Source organism: Lepidochelys kempii, chromosome 1 (assembly GCF_965140285.1).
Source record: "Lepidochelys kempii isolate rLepKem1 chromosome 1, rLepKem1.hap1, whole genome shotgun sequence".
In the NCBI taxonomy this organism is placed as follows: domain Eukaryota; kingdom Metazoa; phylum Chordata; order Testudines; family Cheloniidae; genus Lepidochelys; species Lepidochelys kempii.
In genome coordinates, this window is record NC_136380.1 from 197,960,248 (window position 1) to 197,983,150 (window position 22,903).

The 22,903-nt window shown below is 42.9% G+C and overlaps 1 protein-coding gene across 1 annotated transcript in view; it reads left to right on the top strand.

The window, feature by feature from the left end:
- ABI3BP (ABI family member 3 binding protein) overlaps window positions 1-22,903 on the top strand; it is a 317,415-nt gene that overhangs the window by 142,100 nt on the left and 152,412 nt on the right. Inside the window, exons 6-7 of the mRNA XM_078851501.1 lie at window positions 4,009-4,190; window positions 16,453-16,517. Of these exons, the coding sequence (XP_078707627.1) occupies window positions 4,009-4,190; window positions 16,453-16,517 (247 nt within the window). The remainder of the gene's footprint in view (window positions 1-4,008; window positions 4,191-16,452; window positions 16,518-22,903) is intronic.

A 22,903-nucleotide genomic window follows, 5' to 3' on the forward strand; every position in this document is an offset into this window, starting at 1 on the left:
TCTGCTGCTGCAAGGATTGTGCCCAGTAGTTCCTTTGAAGCCATCCTATTAGTCTGTCTGCTACGCTCTCTCCAATTCCGATGGCTGATTTAATTAACAGCATATGTGAAAAGAAAGCCCCCAGGCCACAAGAACAGCAGATGGCAGTGGTGGTCTTCTTTGTCAACCAATTTCTTAAGTCAAACACTAGGGACTGGTGAGGGACAGTTATTCCAACCCTCTCTGGCAGCGACACCCCTCCCTTTACTTTTAAATACATTGGGCCAAAATGCGTGTGGGACAGTCAGGTCAGTGTACCAATTAGTAATCTCCTCCCCTCTCATAAGTTAACTTGCTGTGTGTTGTGTCTGTATTATTAAAAGGAGAAAGACTGGTCCAGTGGTTGGGGTGCTACCATAAGACTGGGTTCAATTCCCTGTTCTTCTGCTGACTTCCTGTGTGACCTTGGGCAAGTCACTTAGTTTCTCTGTGGCCCATCTGTAAAATGAGGATAGTAGCACTTCCCTACTTCGCAGGGGTGTTGTGAGGATAAATATGTTAAAGATTGTGAGGTGTTCAGATACTGTGGTGATGGGGATTGTATGAGTACCGTAGATAGCTACTAGTGTTTTAAATGTTTTAAAGATGAAAATAGCATTGGTTCTATAAACTGTTGTGGGAGTAAAAGACAGCAAATGAGTTGCAGGGAATAGAAAATAAATATCACTAGGTCTTTCTAAAATTTGAAAATACATAAACAATTATACTTTGTTCTTAGTATTTTTCATTCAGGGATTTCAAAGTGCTGCACAAACATAAATTAACTGTCTCAACAGCCCATGATGACTTGTTATAGAGAAGGCTACGATTTTGATATGATGGTCACAGATGGGAACAGAAAGCATGGATTTAAATAAAGTCTGTGAAATCTTGAAAGTGGTTTGGAGACCAAGCGCATCCAGCACTCACCCCACAGCTGCATGTCTCGTCCCGTGACGGTGGGCCCAGGTCCGCACTGCAGGCATTGTGACCTGGCACCAATCAGATTAGGCACGTCCACTCCTCTTCAGGGTGGATGTGAATAATACTGTACCCAGAGGAGAGTGCAGTAGAAATTTAGGCGAATTTAAGAATTTGAATTTGATGAGGATCTTGTCTAACGAAAAATTTCATGGTATCTAATAACCACAAGCAGTCATGAACTTGTTTGTACAACAAATAGGAATACATTTTAGTTGCTAAACTTGTCAGTGAAGTGTATCTAACTCTCACCCCTATCATGAATCCTGCCCATAATTTGCCATCCTGTAGACAGGAAACTAGTCAGCTGTTCGCAAAGGATTGCAATATGACATGCCATCAGTAGACCTAAATTCCCAATCCCATTTAAATCTGTTGAAAAAATATTAACAGTGTGCAGGTTAAACACACAGAAAAAGTCAACCCAGCTCCTTAAAGTTGTGAAGGAAACTGCTGTGAACTGCAGCTTGCCTTTGGGTGTATTTTAGTAATGAAGTAAAATGTTCCCTAGATTCAGCAGCCACCTTTCACAATAACCCTCTCTACAGCCACTCTGCTGTAAAATTGGCGTGGGAGGGTTCATGCCTTGGCGATGTTATTTTAGGCCCATGAAATAAAGTTAACTAGGATACAATGACTTTAAACTTCAGAATGGAGAGGGGTAACTACTGGTGTTCCCCAAGGGTCAGTCCTAGGACCAATCCTATTCAACTTATTCATAAATGATCTGGAGAAAGGGGTAAACGGTGAGGTGGCAAAGTTTGCAGACAATACTAAACTGCTCAAGATAGTTAAGACCAAAGCAGACTGTGAAGAACTTCAAAAAGATCTCACAAAACTAAGTGACTGGGCAACAAAATGGCAAAGGAAATGTAATGTGGATAAATGTAAAGTAATGCACATTGGAAAAAATCACCCCATCTATACATATAATATGAGGAGGGCTAATTTAATTACAACTAATCAGGAGAAAGATCTTGGAGTCATCGTGGATAGTTCTCTGAAGATGTCCACACAGTGTGCAGCGGCAATCAAAAAAGCAAACTGGACGTTAGGAATCATTTAAAAAGGGATAGAGAATAAGAGGGAGAATATCTTATTGCCCTTATATAAATCCATGGTATGCCCACATCTTGAATACTGCATACAGATGTGGTCCCCTCATCTCAAAAAAGATATACTGGCATTAGAAAAGGTTCAGAAAAGGGCAACTAAAATGATTAGGAGTTTGGAACGGGTCCTATATGAGGAGAGATTAAAGAGGCTAGGACTTTTCAGCTTGGAAAAGAGGAGACTAAGGGGGGATATGATAGAGGTATATAAAATCATGAGTGGTGTAAAGAAAGTGAATAAGGAAAAGTTATTTACTTGTTTCCATAATATAAAAACTAGGGGCCACCAAATGAAATTAATGGGTAGCAGGTTTTAAAACAAATAAAAGGAAGTTCTTCACACAGCGTACAGTCAACCTGTGGAGCTCCTTGCCTGAGGAGGTTGTGAAGGCTAGGACTATAACAGGGTTTAAAAGAGAACTGGATAAATTCATGGAGGTTATGTCCATTAATAGCTATTAGCCAGGAAGGGTAAGGAATGGTGTTCCTAGCCTCTGTTTGTCAGAGGGTGGAGATGGATGTCAGGAGAGAGAGAGAGAGACCACTAGACCTTTGCAGTAGATTAAAGAGAAATGTGTATTGTTTTCCTAAGGTTCTTTTCTTCCTGTGATCTCACTCCCACCTTTCTTCGTACATAATATGGATCAAACCTCCTTAATCAAATCAAAAATCAGATCTCTCTTTTTTTTTTTTTTGCTTTTAGTGATTTCTGAGTGATTCGTTGTCATGTAGGAAAATATTTTTAATATGTCCTTAAGTTCTTTCTGATGTCATTTTTCAAATGAGGAAAAATACCACTGGACAGAATGTATGCCTTTCCTGTTGATGAAAATGTTAGACTGTTGAGGAAATTAAACTTATTTATTCATGCTATGTCTAACAAGTTTCAGCAGTACTTCAGTTAAAATGCTGCCAAATATCTTTGCATTCCCCCACAAACCTTGGCAGTAAAGTAGTGTGTATATTAAATATGAGAAGCTATGGCAAGCTATGTGAGTTTAGTTCCAAAGTTTATATTACGGTGATTCATACTCATTAACATCACAGTCATCATTTTTCAGGATGGTGGATTGGGTAGGAAAGGAATCTGGCAAATCCTATTGGAATATGTTTTTAATTTCAAAGTTCCTCCTGTCTTCCTCCCTACATACTACATTTTAGACTGCAGAAGGTAATGCCTCAGTTTCCCCATTTGTAAAGTGTGTGCAATAATATTGAACTTCACATTAAAGCTCTCTGAGATCCTTGGATGAAACATATATAAGCCTAAAATACTATTTATTTACTATACTTTCTTAAAAATATGTAGGGCCAGACTCTCTGCTGTATTCAGGATTTTCTTGTCGGGGAGAGAGATTGCTAGGAGTTGCTTGTGCCTCCCTGATTCCAGAGGCCAGTAGCGCATTGGCCCTGGTTCTGGCGTATGTTAGAGAGCACCACAGGGGCTGTATAAAGTAAGCCTGCTGGCTATGGTCAACAAAGGGGCTTGTCCGAAAGAGGAGATTAGTTACACACATTAACACTCTCGCTACACTCACTCCTACTCCCAATGCATCCCCTCTGCTGAGAGTTGCAGGGTGGGGAACGTGCTTAGAAAGAAACTGGCTAAGCTGGCTTTACCCCAGCTTGGGAGATACAGTGGCTTTCCCAGCATCTTTGTGCTGCTCTGGTGACTCAAAGGGGCTGGAAAAACAAGAGAACTGGCCTTTTGTATAGAAAATCTTTCAGGATGTTCAAGAAATTTCATACCACTTTCTCTAGAAACCCACAAGGAAAACCATCTCTCATCCCAAATTATATAGATATATGAAAGAGTGGAAAACCTTCTTTTAAGAAAATATTCATTTGAATTGGTTTCCTCTTTGTGAAGAATAGTTCTTTCATTTCTGTTGAACAGATTTTATACAGTTCGCTACAGGGAAAAGGATAAAAACAAGAAATGGGGTTTTCAGCTTTGTCCAATTACGGAGACAGTGGTGGAGAATCTGAAGCCCAACACGCCTTATGAATTTGGAGTGAAAGACAACACAGAAGATGGGATTTGGAGCAAGATTTTCAATCACAAAACCATCCTATCTAGTAAGTACTTAGCAGTATTTCCTTGAACTTAGAGGAGCGGAATTATTTAAGCTTAGTACCAATGTGGACACAAGAACAAATGGATATAAACTGGTCATTGGGAAGTTTAGACTTGAAATTAGACAAAGGTTTCTAACCATCAGAGGAGTGAAGTTTTGGAATAGCCTTCCAAGGGAAGCAGTGGGGGCAAAAGATCTATCTGGCATTAACAATAAACTCGATAAGTTTATGGAGATGGTATGATGGGATAACATGATTTTGGTAATTAATTGATCTTTAAATATTCATGGTAAATAGTCCTAATGGCCTGTGATGAGATGTTAGATGGGGTGGGATCTGAGTTACCCAGGAAAGAATTTTCTGTAGTATCTGGCTGGTGAATCTTGCCCATATGCTCAGGATTTAGCTGATCGCCATATTTGGGGTAAGGAAGGAATTTTCCTCCAGGGCAGATTGGAAGAGGCCCTGGAGGTTTTTCGCCTTCCTCTGTAGCATGGGGCATGGGTCACTTGCTGAAGGATTCTGTGCTCCTTGAAGGCTTTAAACCATGATTTGAGGACTTCAATAGCTCAGACATAGGTGAGGTTTTTCGCAGGAGTGGGTGGGTGAGATTCTGTGGCCTGCATTGTGCAGGAGGTCGGACTAGATGATCATAGAATCATAGAATATCAGGGTTGGAAGGGACCCCAGAAGGTCATCTAGTCCAACCCCCTGCTCAAAGCAGGACCAATTCCCAGTTAAATCATCCCAGCCAGGGCTTTGTCAAGCCTGACCTTAAAAACCTCTAAGGAAGGAGATTCTACCACCTCCCTAGGTAACGCATTCCAGTGTTTCACCACCCTCTTAGTGAAAAAGTTTTTCCTAATATCCAATCTAAACCTCCCCCACTGCAACTTGAGACCATTACTCCTCGTTCTGTCATCTGCTACCATTGAGAACAGTCTAGAGCCATCCTCCTTGGAACCCCCTTTCAGGTAGTTGAAAGCAGCTATCAAATCCCCCCTCATTCTTCTCTTCTGCAGGCTAAACAATCCCAGCTCCCTCAGCCTCTCCTCATAACTCATGTGTTCCAGTCCCCTAATCATTTTTGTTGCCCTTCGCTGGACTCTCTCCAATTTATCCACATCCTTCTTGAAGTGTGGGGCCCAAAACTGGACACAGTACTCCAGATGAGGCCTCACCAATGTCGAATAGAGGGGAACGATCACGTCCCTCGATCTGCTCGCTATGCCCCTACTTATACATCCCAAAATGCCATTGGCCTTCTTGGCAACAAGGGCACACTGCTGACTCATATCCAGCTTCTCGTCCACTGTCACCCCTAGGTCCTTTTCTGCAGAACTGCTGCCTAGCCATTCGGTCCCTAGTCTGTAGCTGTGCATTGGGTTCTTCCGTCCTAAGTGCAGGACCCTGCACTTATCCTTATTGAACCTCATCAGATTCCTTTTGGCCCAATCTTCCAATTGGTCTAGGTCCTTCTGTATCCTATCCCTCCCCTCCAGCGTATCTACCACTCCTCCCAGTTTAGTATCATCCGCAAATTTGCTGAGAGTGCAATCCACACCATCCTCCAGATCATTTATGAAGATATTGAATAAAACCGGCCCCAGGACCGACCCTTGGGGCACTCCACTTGATACCGGCTGCCAACTAGACATGGAGCCATTGATCACTACCCGTTGAGCCCGACAATTTAGCCAGCTTTCTACCCACCTTATAGTGCATTCATCCAGCCCATACTTCCTTAACTTGCTGACAAGAATACTATGGGAGACCGTGTCAAAAGCTTTGCTAAAGTCAAGAAACAATACATCCACTGCTTTCCCTTCATCCACAGAACCAGTAATCTCATCATAAAAGGCGATTAGATTAGTCAGGCATGACCTTCCCTTGGTGAATCCATGCTGGCTGTTCCTGATCACTTTCCTCTCATGCAAGTGCTTCAGGATTGATTCTTTGAGGACCTGCTCCATGATTTTTCCAGGGACTGAGGTGAGGCTGACTGGCCTGTAGTTCCCAGGATCTTCCTTCTTCCCTTTTTTAAAGATTGGCACTACATTAGCCTTTTTCCAGTCATCCGGGACTTCCCCGGTTCGCCACGAGTTTTCAAAGATAATGGCCAGTGGCTCTGCAATCACAGCCGCCAATTCCTTCAGCACTCTCGGATGCAACTCGTCCAGCCCCATGGACTTGTGCACGTCCAGCTTTTCTAAATAGTCCCTAACCGCCTCTATCTCCACAGAGGGCTGGCCATCTCTTCCGCATTTTGTGATGCCCAGCGCAGCAGTCTGGGAGCTGACCTTGTTAGTGAAAACAGAGGCAAAAAAAGCATTGAGTACATTAGCTTTTTCCACATCCTCTGTCACTAGGTTGCCTCCCTCATTCAGTAAGGGGCCCACACTTTCCTTGGCTTTCTTCTTGTTGCCAACATACCTGAAGAAACCCTTCTTGTTACTCTTGACATCTCTGGCTAGCTGCAGCTCCAGGTGCGATTTGGCCCTCCTGATAACATTCCTACATGCCCGAGCAATATCATAATGGTCCCTTCTGACCTTAGTATCTATGAATCTAATTTGTCAGCAAACTTTCTTTTATTCTTTTAAAGTAATCTATTATAGACCAGTTCTTTGGCATGTTGGGTAGTCAGTCATGTGAATAAATTTCAGCTCTGTCTATAGCATATTTTATAGGAATCTGTAAAACTTGAAATACTGCTTAAAATGCTGTTATCTGCCTAATTGAAACATTTTCCATTCAAGTTACGAACAACAGAAGAACATGTTGCCAGTCAGCATAATTGGAACAGTGATGGGACTGGGGCAATTTGAAGTGTTGCCCACGTACCGCTGCGCTGTTGGCTGGAGCCAGCCTTGCTCCATGTGCTATTAATGGGAATTTCACTATTTATTTCAAATTGGTAGTAGGTTGGGCAGGGACTGTGTTTTTGTTCTGTGTTTGTACAGTACCTAGTACCATGGGGTCCTGGTCTGTTAGGCACTATCACAGTATACATAGTAGTAGTAATAATAAAGTTGAATTCTGGCTCACAAATAGTTCTCCCTTCACTGAAACATCCTTTCAGTGCTCTGGTGAAAACTTACTCTGATTTGGCCAAATGAAGAGACTTTGCAAAGTGCACTTATGTATATGCACTCAAGTGCTTTCTCTGTATCTCCCAAATGTGTCTTTAGTCAGATTTTCATAGAGACAGCAAATTTTCTGATGAAAAAAACACTAAGTCAAAAAATTCCCAAACAGCTCTACCACTGAAGCAGTTCTGTACCACACTGATCTGGGAGTATTCCCCCAGGATTAAATCTGCCCCTTTTGAATCTCTTATGACTCTGAACCAGTGTAAAAGGAGCGTGGAGCATTCTGTGGAATCTGGCCTACTGCTTTCTCTGTAGGATCCCTGCCAAATTCAGTGCACAGGATGGATAGCACTTAGTAAATGGGGGCAGCAATTCAATATTTCTTTTGCTCTCCTTCATTTGATGGGTTGCAATATGACTTACTGCACACCATTCAAACCCTGAACACAGAGATAATAATCCCCAGTCATTTCTTCGTGGCTTTTCAATGGCTCTCATCACTTTAATGTTTAAGCCTCACAAACATTAACTAATTTATCTTTGCAATACCACTGTAAAGTAGGGAGTTGGTGTTATGTCTGTTTTATAGTGAACAACTGTCAAATAGTAACGAGACTCTGTTTACCTGGGCAGGATTTGAGCCACCAACCTAGGACACTTATCCCAAATCTTATTTCACTGGATTATGCAAGTTCCCAACAAAAAGCAAATCTGAGGGAAGTTGATTGTCTTGTAAATTTTCAAATAGATTTTCTCTTTATTTGAATAAATCCCAGTTGATGAGTAATTGCACAGCTGATTATAGGAACATCTGTTGCACAATAGCTTTAATTTTATACTGGAAAAGAAAGCAAGTCCAACTCTGCACACACACACAATTTTTTTTGCAAACATTTGTTTAAATAAATCACAGATTTGATTTGCACTCATTCACAGCCCCTTTTAATTCACTTTCCACAAACATTTATAAAAGTGAATATCTGGTTGAAGTACTGTTTGTGTAAAGAGAAAGTGTCGTGAACACTCGTGGAAATATGTATTCAGTATTTCTATTTCAACTGGAAACAGGAAGAATAGAAAGACTTATAAGAGAGTTTATTTATGTAAGATTTTCAGTCCAATTTTTGGATGAGATTCAGAAAAACATTGGGCTCCAATTTCAAACTGTGGCCAAGTTGAAGCTTGGCATGGCTCAGGACAAGGAGGGGGGAACTGTGGGGTGACTTTCCACCACCTAAAAGTCCCCAAGATTCTGGATGGGGACCATACTGACTCTCAGCATAACTTAAAGCAGCCCCAGAAACTCTTCTAATTTACAGCAGGCTATCACAATCCTTATAGGTCACTGCAGCAGCCTATAGTAGTCCCATCTCTACAGCATGGGCTGTCAGGGGAAGCACTGGAGGGCCTTTCTTCTGTCTCTGCATCACCCAGGGGAACCCCCTATGTCAGGGGAATTCCCAGATGCCTGCTTTTACTGAACTTCTAAGGATCCCCAAACACTTCGGGATCTTTATTAATGAAAGAAAGGAACTATGGGACAAATACTGAGAGATGCTTGAGCACCTTCAAGCCAGTAGAAGTTCAGCATGATCAGTATCTGTCCCCAGTATCTCTAACGACTGCAGATTATAATGTCTGGAGTGTTGATATTTGCCCACCAATGATGTTTGGGCAGCTTCCTTTTATATCCACTGACCATTTCCTGTATGCAGGGAGAGACGGGTGTTTGCACTTGGTTTCAGAGACTGATTTTGTGCGGAGGTGAGGGATGTTTTCTTATCAAAAGTTGTATTTGATTTGAGTTTTAGGGAAAGAAATCCTAACGTCTTTTCCGTGGACTCCACTGTAGCAGCTAAACGTTGGGGAGTTGTCATTGCCGTTGCTCTCTGCAGTCTAGAACCCCATAATAGCAAGAAACCTGAGTCATTTAGGAGCCTTTTCAGTGATGTGCTGAGTTAACAACTATCAAAACAAAACTCTGGGGACTAGATAACCCTGTGGGGACAGAGAAAAGTTAACCAGCCAAATCCAGTTTTCAATTCATAGTTCATCAGGATGGTGGGAAAGGAATGGCAGCTGACCAATTTTTTTTCAAGTATAGTTTATTAAAAATGATGAGTGTAGGTTATTTTTGTCAATACATTTGAAATCATGACTCAGATTACCATGAAGCAGTTTAAATAGTTAATGGTCCAAGTGTAAGTTGAGTGAACATTTCATACATGTGAGATGATGTTTTTGGAAGAAGAAAGTTCTAATAAAAATACATTGCGTTGAAGATTATTAATAGCATAGTATATTAGAAAAGACCTAATAAAATGCAGTCCAAGGAAGAAAACGGGAACAAAAGGAAGAAAGTAAACTACAAAAAAATACCACTCGTTCCATTCATATACAGAGAGATTTCCTGTACACTTAAACAAAGCAAAAACTATCAAAAACAGAAGGAGCTATTGTGGATCTAGTTTCCTACAGAAAATATCTGGAATTTGAAATTCCATGTTGCTTGGGGGTGGAGGGACAAAAAACAAATACTATGCATATAGTGTCCAACAGAAGTACAATCTCTGGAGAAACATTTGGACCATGAGACTGGTCATGGAGTTATTAATGAAAATGGGGCATGTGTCACCTGGGAATACAACCTCAGTAAAGAGAAACAAAATTGCATGTACATTTTTTTTTAATTCCTGGAGATAACACATTTTATGAGGCACTGAATGAACATTTTGGTTCTTTATCAGGTCTTTTGTGAATAGATATCTCAGTGACCCCTAGTACTAGAATGTACATTATTTGTATATGTATTACAGTAACCCCTTGAGGCTCCAGTTGAGATTGGGTCCCCATTGTTCAAGATTCTATACAAATACAGAATGTCCCTGTCACAAATGCCTTCCATTCTAAATAGACAAACCTGAGAAAAAGTGGTAGGGGAAACAGAGGCATAGAAATAGGATGTGACTTTTTCAGGGCCATCCAGGAGGTCAGGAGGTCTAGCTGAGACTAGAAACTAGGTCTTCTGACTCCTGGTCAAGTGCCCTATATGCTAGACCATGCTGCCTGCAAACTTGAAAAGCTTGATATCAGTGGGAGTTGAGTGCTCAGCACTAATTAGGAGGCCCACAGCATCTTGCAGGATCAGGCCCTGGTATGCTGGTGTGTGTGGGGAACCTCTAGTCAGTGGATTGGTCAGTTTGTGTAGAAATTTCAAGTGCGAGTTTCAAATCAGTTTAGTAATTAGCATAAGTGTACTTTGAGTAGTGTCCCTATGGGTGCTCCACTTCAGGTGCCCATGAGCCTTTGATCAGAGATTTTCAGCAGCAGTACCTGTTTGTCCCTCACATGCACTTTACACATTCTTGTACCCCATGGGATGCATAGGGCGGTGTGGGCAAAATGCCCTCAGTTCCTTCTCAGCTGCTTTCAGGCTGAGAAAGAGCATCAAGTGTGCCTGGTTCACTTACACATAATTAAATGTAGGGGTTTTTTCCTAGTTTTTCTTAGCTTAGTTTAGTTGTAGTATTTAATTTAGGGGAATGTTATTAGTTCCCCCCCACCCATTTTTATTTTCCTGCCTAAGGGGTTATTCTGGATCTTGACTCTTCTTGGGTATGCCAGGATCCCCAGTCTTTAAGCACTTTGAGGGCCACACTTAGATCCCTTGGGATTTATATATGTGGAAATAAAAGAAAATTTAGTAGGTCTCAGACACCTCAAAGATCTTCATTTCTCTAATTTCCTTGGACCCTCTGAACCAACCTCCTAGGAGTCGTAGGTACTAGAAGAAGAGGCTATCAACTGCAATAGTTACCTCATCCCAGCCATCCGTTTCTTCCAAACGTTAGTTTTGATGGTTTGATCATCTACTCTACAGGAATCTACAGCTACACTATCCTGCTCTCCTCCCCCCACTTTTGATACTGTCTTTCCCATTTCCAACGTGCATGGGAGAAAATAACATCTGACAAATTTGGTTTTGGAGGTCATAACATCTATATCATCCCTTCCCTCCTTCTATCCCCTTTTTTGAGGATCCATCTTGTAATCAGTTGCTGAGACAGGAAGTCACCTCTCTTCTGTGCTGAGGGGCCATATAATAAGTTCCAGTCCAGCACAGGGGAAAGGATTTCTATTCAAAATACTTTGTGGTCCTCAATAAGAATTGGGGATGGAAACCAATATTAGATCTCAGGTATCTAAACAACTATGTGAAACCACAGAAATTCAGGATGGTAACAGTTGCATGTATAATTCCTTCCTTGCAAACAATTTTTCAGTATCTAACCCTTAACCTTTAGGGCATGTATTTTCATGTCTCAGTTCACCTTTTGACAACAGGTTTCTTCTTTTTACAGTCAGCCATGATCACAGTACCATGTGCTCCCATTCAGCTTCTCCTCTGCCCAAGGGTATTCTTAAAGGTTATAGTGGTCATAGCTGCCCACTTACATTGACTGGGGATTATTGTCTTCCCTTACCTCAATGTTTGGTTACTCAGGACCAACCTTACCAAGATGTTTTATTGTCAATAACAAGATCTCTGTTTGACAGTTTAGACCGTTGTCTCCATCTTGAAAAGTCCACTTTGACCCCAGGACAATGGATAGATTTCATAGGAGCTTTTCTCAATGGTGTGATAGCCAGGGCTTACTTGCCTATAGACAGATTTGCGAACCTAAAAAAACAGGTTTCAATAGTTCAGGTAAGTCCTCAAATCTCAGCGAGAAATTGTCTCCAACTATTAGGACATACATCATCTTGTACCTTTGTAACCCAATGTGCAAGGTTACATCTTGTGTGCTTCTAGGGATGGCCTAGGACAGTTTATATACTGAACACACAGTCTAGACAAGCAGTTGTCTGTTCTCTATCAGGTTCTGGATTATTGGTGGAAGGACCCCTCCAAAGTCTGTGAGGGAGTCCCTTTCATTCAATCTCCTCCTACCATTGTTGTAACATCAGATGCATCCTTCTTTGGATGGGGAGCACATCTAGGGTCAAACACCATCTAGAACAAATGTCTTCCCAAGAGCATCTTCTTCACATCAACCTTCTAGAATTGAGAGCAGTCAGGAATGCTTGCACTCATTTCCTTCCACTGATCAGAGCCAAATCTGTCACGGTCATGACCGTGACAATACAGCCTGCATGTTCTACATTAATTGTCAGGGCAGAGCGCACTCTCCGTTGCTTGTGCTGAAACATTCAAACTCTGGAATTGGAGCAGAGCCAACCAAATAGTCATCTCATCTTCTTACCTCCTGGGTAAACAGAAAGCCACAGATGATGACGTCAGTGGGCACTTCTCCCAGAATTACGAATGGGAGTTGGCCTCACGAGTCTTCAACAGCATATTTCTAACCTGGGGCGGGGTTCCAGAAATGGATCTCTTTGCCACTGCTATCAACAAAAAGGTGAAAAATATTGTTTAAGAGGGGAATTCTAGCCTCAATTACTAGGAGAGGCCTTCCTTATTTCATGGGTCAAGGGCCCAACACCATTGTTCTTGAAGGTACTGAACAAGATCACGCAGGACAAGGACAAGGTCATTTTATTTGCACAAGCTTGGTTGAAACAGATTTAGTATCCTTACCAGATTCAACTCACTTCCCGTCCACCACTGATTCTTCTTATCAGGTGCTGTCTGTTGCCCCGATGCCAGTCATCTCAAACTAGAAATTCTGTGATTCCAGGTGGTTCTTAGATGGTTCTCAGGAATAGAGATTTCCTGTTCAACAGGTATTGTTCTATAGCAGGAAAGCATGTACACAACGTACTTACCTTCAGAAGGGGAAGAGGTTTCACCATTGGTGTACCTGTCAACAAGTTTCTCCTGTTCTCTCTCCTGTTTCCACTGTCCTGGAATACCTGATTGAATTTAAAAGATCAGGTCTTGTTATGAATTCCTTCAAGATTCCTTTGGCTGCAATAGCAGCCTTTTACTCATCTATGGAAGGTTTTTTCAATTTTTGCTCACCCAAAATGTCAAGGTTCCTCAAAGGACAAATGAATCTTTCCCCACAGATTAGGGAACCTACCCCTATATGGTTCTTGAACTTCATCCTTAATTGCCTTCAGCTACATGTTTGTTACTACACCTATCCATGAAAACAGCTTTCTTGATAGCCATCACTTTGCCCCAAAGGGTAGGAGAACTGGGGGTTTTAATGGCAGATCAACTCCTTTACAATGTTTTTCAAGGAAAAAGTCTTGTTATGACCACATCCTAAATTTCAGCCTTAAGTGTCTTCTGAATTTCATATTAATCAGACCAGTCATCTTCCATTTTTTCCCCCTGAAACCACATCAGACTAGGCAGGAAGCGGTCTTCGATGCCTTCAGTGTCAGAAGGGCATTAATCTTCTATTTGAACACAACCAAACGATTCAGCAAGTCTCCCCAACTGTTTGTTTCAATTTACAGACAGATCCAAAGGATCCACAGTCTCTCCCAAAAGATGCTTGGGGTGGACTTCTGAGTGTATTATCTAGTGTTATGAGTCTGTCAACATTCAGCCTCGCTATACACTGTTAGACCATTCTGCAAGATTTCAGTCTACTTCTATGACGTTACTCAAGGATGTCCCAGTCTCTCAAATTTGAAGAGCTCTCCTTCCCCTCTGCTTCTGAGCATAGGTGCTAACTCCATGGGTGCTCAGAGGTTCAAAGACCCATAGAGAAAAAGTTGGGGGTGCTTAGCAGCCCTGGGGCTGGCTGCCAATCAGCTATTTAGCAGCTGGCCCTGCAGCTCCATCAGCTGTTGAGAAGGGCTGCCCCCCACATTCACTGTTGAGCAGGGCTGCCCCACCACTCGCTCCTCTCTGCCACCTCCCCCCTTATTGCCCTTAAGGCAGGAGGGGACAGAAAGGAATGAGCAGCAGGTGGGAGGCGCTCAGGGGAGGGAGTATTGGGGAGGGGGTGGAGCTGGGTGGGCTCTGGGGGTGGAGTGGGGGCAGGGCCTCAGGGAAGGGGGTGGAACCAGTGTGGGGCACCCACAGCAAAACCAAAAGTCAGCGCCTATGCTTCTGAGTTTCCTTTGCGGGACTTTGTGGTAGAGAAGGCGCTGAGGGAAGCTTGCTCATACAGCTCTATATAGCCACAATGTGGAGCAAGAGATTGCATAGCGTGCGTGTGTAAGCCGGCGGGGCAATGCTACTGGCACATTTGTGATGGAAGGCGCATGGTGCTCCTGTGCAGCTGAAGTAGAACACCCATAGGAGCCCTCACCTTGAAGAACTCTCGTGACTGCTCAAGATGAGTAACCTCTTCTTCACACCAACTGCCCTGTGGCCTCTACTGGCCTGCGTATGCACAGGAAAACATCGCAGTAAACCTCAAACTAAGTAGTACACTGGATCTTTTGTATAAATTCTTTCTGTCCTTACTGGAGAATACATAAACAGATGTGAATTCAAATTATTACAGCCATGTTCTGTGTCCATTGCCGTCAATGGCAAAACTTCCATTGACTTCAGTAATGCAGAATCAAAGCCCGAGGCAAAAATGGGCCTTACCCTGAGAGGTGCTGAGCACTTAGATTGACCTTGAGTTAAAGAAACATAGGACTAGAATGGACCTTGGCAGGTCATCTAGTCTAGTCCCCTGCACTCAAAGCAGGACTAAGTATTATCTAGACCAGGGGTTCTCAAACTGGGGGTTGTGACTCCCTCAGTGGGTCACATGGTGGGTATATGGGGGTCATGAGTTGTGAGCTCCATGGGGCTGACAACCCTGAACTCCCATTAAATTACCCCCACCCCATTTTTAATTTATAAGGGGTGTCACATTCAGAGTCTTACTGTGTGAAAGGGGTCACCAATACAAAAAGTTTGAAAACCACTGATCTAGATCATCCCTGACGCTCGTGTTTGTCTAACCTGCTCTTAAAAATCTCCAATGACTGAGATTCCACAGCCTCCCTTGGCAATTTATTCCACTGCTTGACCACCCTGGACAGGAAGCTTTTCCTAATGTCCAATCAAAACCACCCTTGCTGCAATTTAAGCCCATTGATTCTTGTCTTATCCTCAGAGGTTAAGGAGAACAATTCTTCTCCCTTTTCCTTGTAAAACCCTTTATATACTTTAAATCTGTTATCATGTCCCCTCTGTCTTCTCTTTGCCAGACTAAACAAACCTAGTTTTTTCAATCTTCCCTCATAGGTCATGTTTTCTAGACCTTTAATCATTTTTGTTGTTCTCTTTTGGACTTCCTCCAATTTGTCCGCATCTTTTCTGAAATGTAGCACCCAGAACTGGACACAATATGCCAGCTGAGACCTAATCAGCTCAGAGTAGAGCAGAAGAATGAATTCTCGTGTCTTGCTTACAACACTCCTGCTAATACATCCCAGAATGATGGGTTTTTTGCAACAGTGTTACACTGTTCAACTCAGCATCTCTCTGAGGATCAGGCCTAATTTATATTGCTTTGCATGTTTGAAATTGTTTTCTATTGTTTGTTTCTTTGGGGTCCAATACTGATCACACACATTATCCCATGTAACTTTATTCTCAGTGTAGGCTCATTAGCATCAAAGGGACTATACATGGGACTGAAGGTTTGGGCAGTAGTTACTGTCTGGAGGAATGGGGACCTGGATCCTAACGCCAAATTTTTAAAGGAATATACCTGCCTACTGAGATTATTAAAAGTATCTACGTGCCTAACACTCACTGATTTCAATGGGATTTAATCATCTAGATGCTTTTGAAAATCCCAGTAGGTGCCTAAATACCATTAAAAATCTGGCCCTGAGATCCTAAGGAAAAGGGATTGTTTCTTCTCTGTATATACGGTAGCAGAACAGTGTCAGCCAGCAACCAATAAATAATATTTAAAATACTTAATGATAGCAAATTCCAACAGCTCACCCAGACCTTTTCCGTCCTTCCACTCTTCCTGTACATACACCCAGTCAGGTATAATTACAAGAATACCTTGTTTTCCTCATTAATAATATGAGAAGAAGAGGAGTTCAAGATGAATTTTAAAACAGTTGCGGAAAGAGTGAAATAAGCTATGGCAGGTTGACAGAAGGCACAATTCTCGCTGCCTTCATAGCCATTGAAAAATATTCTGGAAAAAACTTAGATTATTATTTTGCGTTGTCTTGAAGAATGTGAATAATAGTTCTGTGTGTTTATTTCTTTCCTGTTAAATCAGATAAAAACAAAGAAAATGGTCAGCTCCAGAATACCTACAAGGTCAAACCTAATATCCAAACACAGGTATGCAAAAAGAATATAGTATTCTCAATGTAGCCTTATGTTTTGTAATGTCAGATTTTTCTTCTCCCTTAGGTGCTGTATATGGGATGAGGAGAATGTGGCAGTAGGATTGTAATATTGGAAAATCATTAAAGCCTCTTAATCAAAATTTGATATCTAAAATTCAAATACTGTATTTAAATACATGTTTTTATGTGTGCATTGACTGCAAAGGTTTACAGCCCCCTGATTTAAAAGGGACAGAACTGATAGTTTCAGTATGTGAGTTCTCGACTTTGGAATTTGCTTCCCCCTTGGTCCAACAGTGCTTGAGTTTGCTGAGCTGCAAGGCCTATCTACATTTTCTTGCACTTCGCATGTGGTGATGGAGGTGTAATTGAGGCACGTATGGAAGGATTTGTTTTGTGATGGGTTGTGCAGGGCCTTCTTTTGAGTATCCTTTGATATGATATTGAGCCTATCTGTCCCTCTGTGCGTTCTATAAATATTGTAAGGGGCTTAGAGTTTTATAGCCTGATCTTCCAAGCATATATTCACGTAAGTTGTCCCATATAATTCAATATGACTTCTCACGTGGGAAGTTGCTTGTGTGTAATGGTTACAGGATCAGAGTGGCAGGGAAGGACTCATAGCTTTCTCATTTAGATAATTAGGAAATCCCTAATATCTTTACAGATGGCTAGATAGGGGAGTTAAAATTGTTCTGCTTGTGTGTTTGCAGAATTTTCATGTGAATCAAAATCAATATTTAGTATTTTTCCATATATCTTTTATTTGGCCTTCGTCAAAGCAGCCCGCAAATGTGGATGTCACATGTTCATAGATATGCATATAAACAGATTTTTTTTTAAAAAATGACGTGTCTGAGACACAAATGCAAAGGAGGCACAAAACAGAAAGAGGGAAATTTGTAGTTAAATCTGCTTTAGTATCTTTAAAACAGTGTCAAGTAAGCATTGCATCTCAAGACTGATGAACAATACCCTGTCTTCTATGACATTCTGTGGTACCTCTATTTTACAAATACTGTTAATGGAGTTTTTCTTTATAACTCTGCAGGGAATGTCACACTTAGCAATCGTTATTCTATGGACCAAAAAAGTATCCTATCAATGAAAACATATTAGACAATACAATAATAGCCCCCCCCCCAAAAAAAATGGCAGAAGATCCCATTACTTCACTCGTTTAACAAAACACTGTATAGAACACCTGATTGAATACAGTAGAGAATAATCCGTAGGGCTTAACCTCACATGTCTCTTCTGTCTCTGTAATCTATGTTTTTATCAGAAGAGGTTATAGGTCCTAAATTGTTTCTTTGTATGGTTTCAGAGTAACAGCCGTGTTAGTCTGTATTCGCAAAAAGAAAAGGAGGACTTGTGGCACCTTAGAGACTAACCAATTTATTAGAGCATGAGCTTTCGTGAGCTACAGCTCACTTCCTCAGATGCATATCGTGGAAACTGCAGCAGGCTTTATATATACACAGAGAATATGAAACAATACCTATTCCCACCCCACTGTCCTGCTGGTAATAGCTTATCTAAAGTGATTTCCAGCACAAATCCAGGGTGGAGGGTGAGAAAACCTGGATTTGTGCTGGAAATCACTTTAGATAAGCTATTACCAGCAGGACAGTGGGGTGGGAATAGGTATTGTTTCATATTCTCTGTGTATATATAAAGCCTGCTGCAGTTTCCACGATATGCATCTGAGGAAGTGAGCTGTAGCTCACGAAAGCTCATGCTCTAATAAATTGGTTAGTCTCTAAGGTGCCACAAGTCCTCCTTTTCTTTTTGTTTCTTTGTATGTAAGTTCAGATACCTTGTGTTGTCACTCTCTGATATAAAACCATACGGTGGTAGCTAGTGGGTAGTTTGCAAGTACATGTTGTCCATTTACCGTGTGACCAGTAAATCCTTCAGGAGTTATCTCCTTACATAATCATTCCCTTTCCTCCTTGGAGGAAGAGTTAGGCCATGCATTTAGGAAAGCAGGTATTCTAACTATAACAGCTTGCATTATGAGGATGCCTGGAATCACTGGAGTATAAGTTTTGGGACACTAATTTAAAGCTAATAGGCCAGATCTTTGAATGTGTCAGAGCTGCCCCTGGTGCAGCTCAGGGTGGTGTGTTGCAGGACGGACCACCTCAACATTACCCAAGCTGGGCATGGTGAGTCCCCTAGTCTCAAGACTATTCTAAAGTAATACCTGGCAGCCCATGGCCCAGTTGAGTCATTCCAGCTTCTGGGGATAAACAGAGTGAAAGTAAACTCTGACCAAGCCCTCTACTCTTAGATCTTGGGCACATCATGTTGGCTCTGGGCCACCTAGGGATTCACCTTATGCAAGGGGAATACTGAGATAGCTGATTAAGCTGGCTTTCCAGATGTTTTGTGCTTCCTGAGCATAGGGGAGAAATGGAGCCAGTGAGTCTTCTTTTTGTCAGCTTCCTGGGGCTTAGATATTGGTCACTCTGCTGTGAGACATGCTACTGATTTGTAATGAAAATATTCAGTACTGATGTGCACACACCATCACTCCCAGCCCAGTGGTACAAAACAAAACAAGGATGGTGATCAGCTATCAATTACATCACTCCCACATTTACATTGTTACTTCAGTTTCCACAGCAGAGAACCAGTCACACAAATCGTTAGGTGGGGTATGTTTTAATGATGCAACCACACAATTTCTACAAAGCCAGATTGGTAATGAGTTAGGCCAAAAGTTGTTTGTATTTTGTTTGGAGGCAATAGTCTCATTTTTGGAGTGGTTCTGATTTTTCTCTGTAATGAGTGCCTTTGAAAGTCTTTATTGCTGCATTTCATGTATAGCCACCTTTTCATTATGTATCGTTATTCTTCTGCCTTTTCAACAACATTGCAACAAAACAGTTTTTGTTTCTTTTGGCAGGTTGACCCAGCAAGTTTGGCTAAATTTTGGGGCTGGGTGATGAGGAGCAGTTATAAGGAAGAAAGTAAATAACTATCCTAGGGACAGTCCCCTTCATAAACAAGGGGCAGGGAATGTGGTGGGGGCTAGAGGAGAGAGGAGAAACACTGTAGAAGAATAACTTCCTCTTTTAGCTGATTAAAATCCAACAGTTATATAATGTCAGGCTGCAAGGTGGAGTTCCCTCTAGATTCTCTGTCCAACAGGGAAAGGCTTTTAGCGTCAATCACTTATTTATCTCCAAAGAAAAACATGACTGTTTTCTTAAGGCTTGTCCAGTCGGATTGAATCCAGTGCTGCCATAGGGAAAACAATGATGTCCTAATATCTCCCATTTTAAAATATATGTTAACTTTATGTGGCTTTGGGAGGTAGGAGCATCAGAAATAAGTAAACAGCAGCTGCTAAAAGCTTTACTGCTATATAAACTCTTTTATACCTGGGACAAAAATAGATGAGAGGTGCATTAGGTATATGACTACAAATCAAGAGACCTCTCTTTTGACAGTGGCTGCATCACGAACTTTTTGTATCACCTTGAGCTAGTCACTTCTATTTATTTCTTATCTATCGACATTATTTTAAATGCTTCCATCACTGTAGTATCTGAGTGCCTAAGCTCTTTATTTTCTCAGTCTAGAAAATGAGAATAATATTTGCCTTACTCACAGGTGTGAGCATCGTTTAGTTAATGTTTATAAAGTGGTTTGATAATGTAAAGCTCTATACAAATAGTAGGTATCACTTTGGCACTTAAATACTGTGGTGAAAAAATGCCTTTAAAATGCCTGAGGGAAAAGGTACATCAATATTTGTCAACTCAAAATAAAGGTTTGCTATCCTAGGTTCAGAGAGAAAGAGGGAGAGAATTCATTATGGCAGGCATTGTCAGATGGAGCCCAAAGTTATGCAACTAGCAGCTTTAGAGATACTTTAGCAAGTGAGCATCTGAAAGACCAGACGTTGATAGCAATGGTGCTGGTGGTAAACCTTGCTCACTAGTGATGGGAAAATATTGAGCATTAAGCAAAACAAATCTTTTGAGTTCCTCAGTAAAGACCATGATGTAGACTTCTCCTTGAATCCACCCCAGGTTGGTATTGAATCATAGTTGTTACCGTGTGATAGCTGTTTGGTGGCCAGTCTAAAATGAGAATGGTGGTCCCAGGCCACTTTTTAGTACAGTAACTCCTCACTTAAAGTCGTCCCGATTAACGTTGTTTCATTGCTGATCAATTAGAGAACATGCTCGTTTAAAGTTGCACAACGCTCCCTTTTAATGTCGTTTGGCAGCCGCCTGCTTTGTCCACTGCTTGCAAAAAGAGCAGCCCGTTGGAGCTAGCTGGTGGGGGCATGGAACCAGGGTGGACCAGCAGCCCCCCCATCAGTTCCCCTAAGTTCCCTGTACGGCAGCCGCCCAGCAGGCTATCAATTGCCGGCACTTCAGCTGTTCCTCCCCCCACTGCCATATGCTGCTCCTGCCCTCTGCCTTGGAGCTGCTCCCCGGAGCCTCCTGCTTGCTGTGCGGAGGTAGAAGGGGGGAAGAGGGGGTCTAACATCAGGGTGTCTTCCTGCTCCTGCACCCCGCTTACCCCATTTCCATAGAGCAGGAGGGGGACACGACAGGGCTCAGGATGTAGGGAGCTTCCTGGCCTCAGCTTCTGTCTCAGCTTGCTGATCTACTTAAAAAGGCAGTGTACTTAGAGTGGGGTCAGCATACTTAAAGGGGCAATGCTCATCTCTCTCTCTCTCTCTCTCTCTGTCTGCCATGCTGTCTCCCCTCCCTCCATTCGTGCTGCCTTGTAGAGTGTGAGGCTACATTAACAACAATGGGTTAACCCTTGAGGGCTCAACTGATTGATCGTTCATCATTTAGCGGTAAGGCATTCCCTGGGAAATATCCCACCTCTGACTTCAGTTGAAGTTTCGCATGGTCTCCCTAGCCTCCATCATTCCCTCCCTGGATCCGGGAGACTGGTACGCTGCCCTCAATTTAAAGGACACATACTTCCATATTTCCATCTTGCCAGGGCACCAGCACTTCCTTCGCTTCATGTTGGGCCGATGCCATTTCCAGTTCATGGCGATGCCCTTTGGTCTCTTGTCGGCCCCAGAATGTTCACAAAGCGTACAGTGCCAGTGCCCGCTTAACTGGGGCGTCGGGGAGTCCAAATATACACGTACCTCAATGACAGGATGATAAGGGCCAGTCCCCGGATCAGGTGTGGAGGCATCTTGACCTGGTATGTTCCACCTGTTGAGACCTAGGATTGATAATAAACGAGAAAAAGTCAACCTTAATCCCAATACGATGCATAGCATTAATTGGAGCAATCCTCAACTCCCCTCAGGCCAGGGCCTTCCTCCCTGAGTCTTGATTCCAGGCCATGTCAAAATTCATCACAGGGGCCCACTCGCTGACCACCACCCACACGTGCCTGTGACTGTTGGGCCACATGGCAGCATGTATTTACGTGGTCCGGTGCGCACGACTGTGCCTCAGACCCCTTCAGGCGTGACTGGCTTTGGTCTATGTCCCCAACTGGCACAACATGGACCAGGTGGTCAGGATCCCAAGTCGGTGTTGGAAGGAGTTCCCTTTGTGGCTCTGACTTCGTCAGTGACCCTTGTCTCCAACACCTCAGACCTGGGCAGGCAATCCCACCTGGGCACTCTCTGCACTCAGACTCTTTGGTCCAGTCATGATCACTCGCTGCATATCAATGTCAGGGAACTCAGGGCGGTTCGACTAGCCTGCCAAGCATTTCTGCCTCATATTCAAGACAGGATGGTTCAGGTCCTGACAGACACCACGGCTATGGTCTTCTATATCAAGAGGCAGGGCAGAGCCAGGTCGTCTGCCCTCTGCCAGGAAGCCCTCTGGCTTTGGGACTTCGGTCTGCAGCACAACATCCATCTCGTAGCTGCTCACCTTCCAGGGACCAAGAAGACTTTGGTGGATCACCTCAGCAGGACATTCTCATCTCTCCACAAGTGGTCCCTTCATCCGGAGGTGGTCAGTTCCATCTTCCACAAGTGGGGAACTCCCCGTGTGGACCTGTTCGCATCTCGGCAGAACAGGAAATGCCACGTCTTCTGCTCAATCAGGGGCATGGACAGAGGATCCCTGTCAAATGCCTTTCTGCTCCCGTGGTCGGAAGCTTTGATCTACGCCTTCCCTCCAGTGCCGTTGCTACCCCGGGTTCTCACGAAAATCAAACAGAACAGGGCGAGAGTCATCCTCATAGCGCTGGCGTGGCCGCACCAACACTGGTTCAGCACTCTGCTGGATCTCTTGGCGGCAAGCCTGTTCCAGCTACCGCTCAGGTCGGACCTGTTGGCCGAGTGCCACGGCAGTCTTCTGCATCCCAACCTGGCAGTGTTTCATCTGACAGCCTGGCTGCTGTGTGGCTAAACGCGCAGGA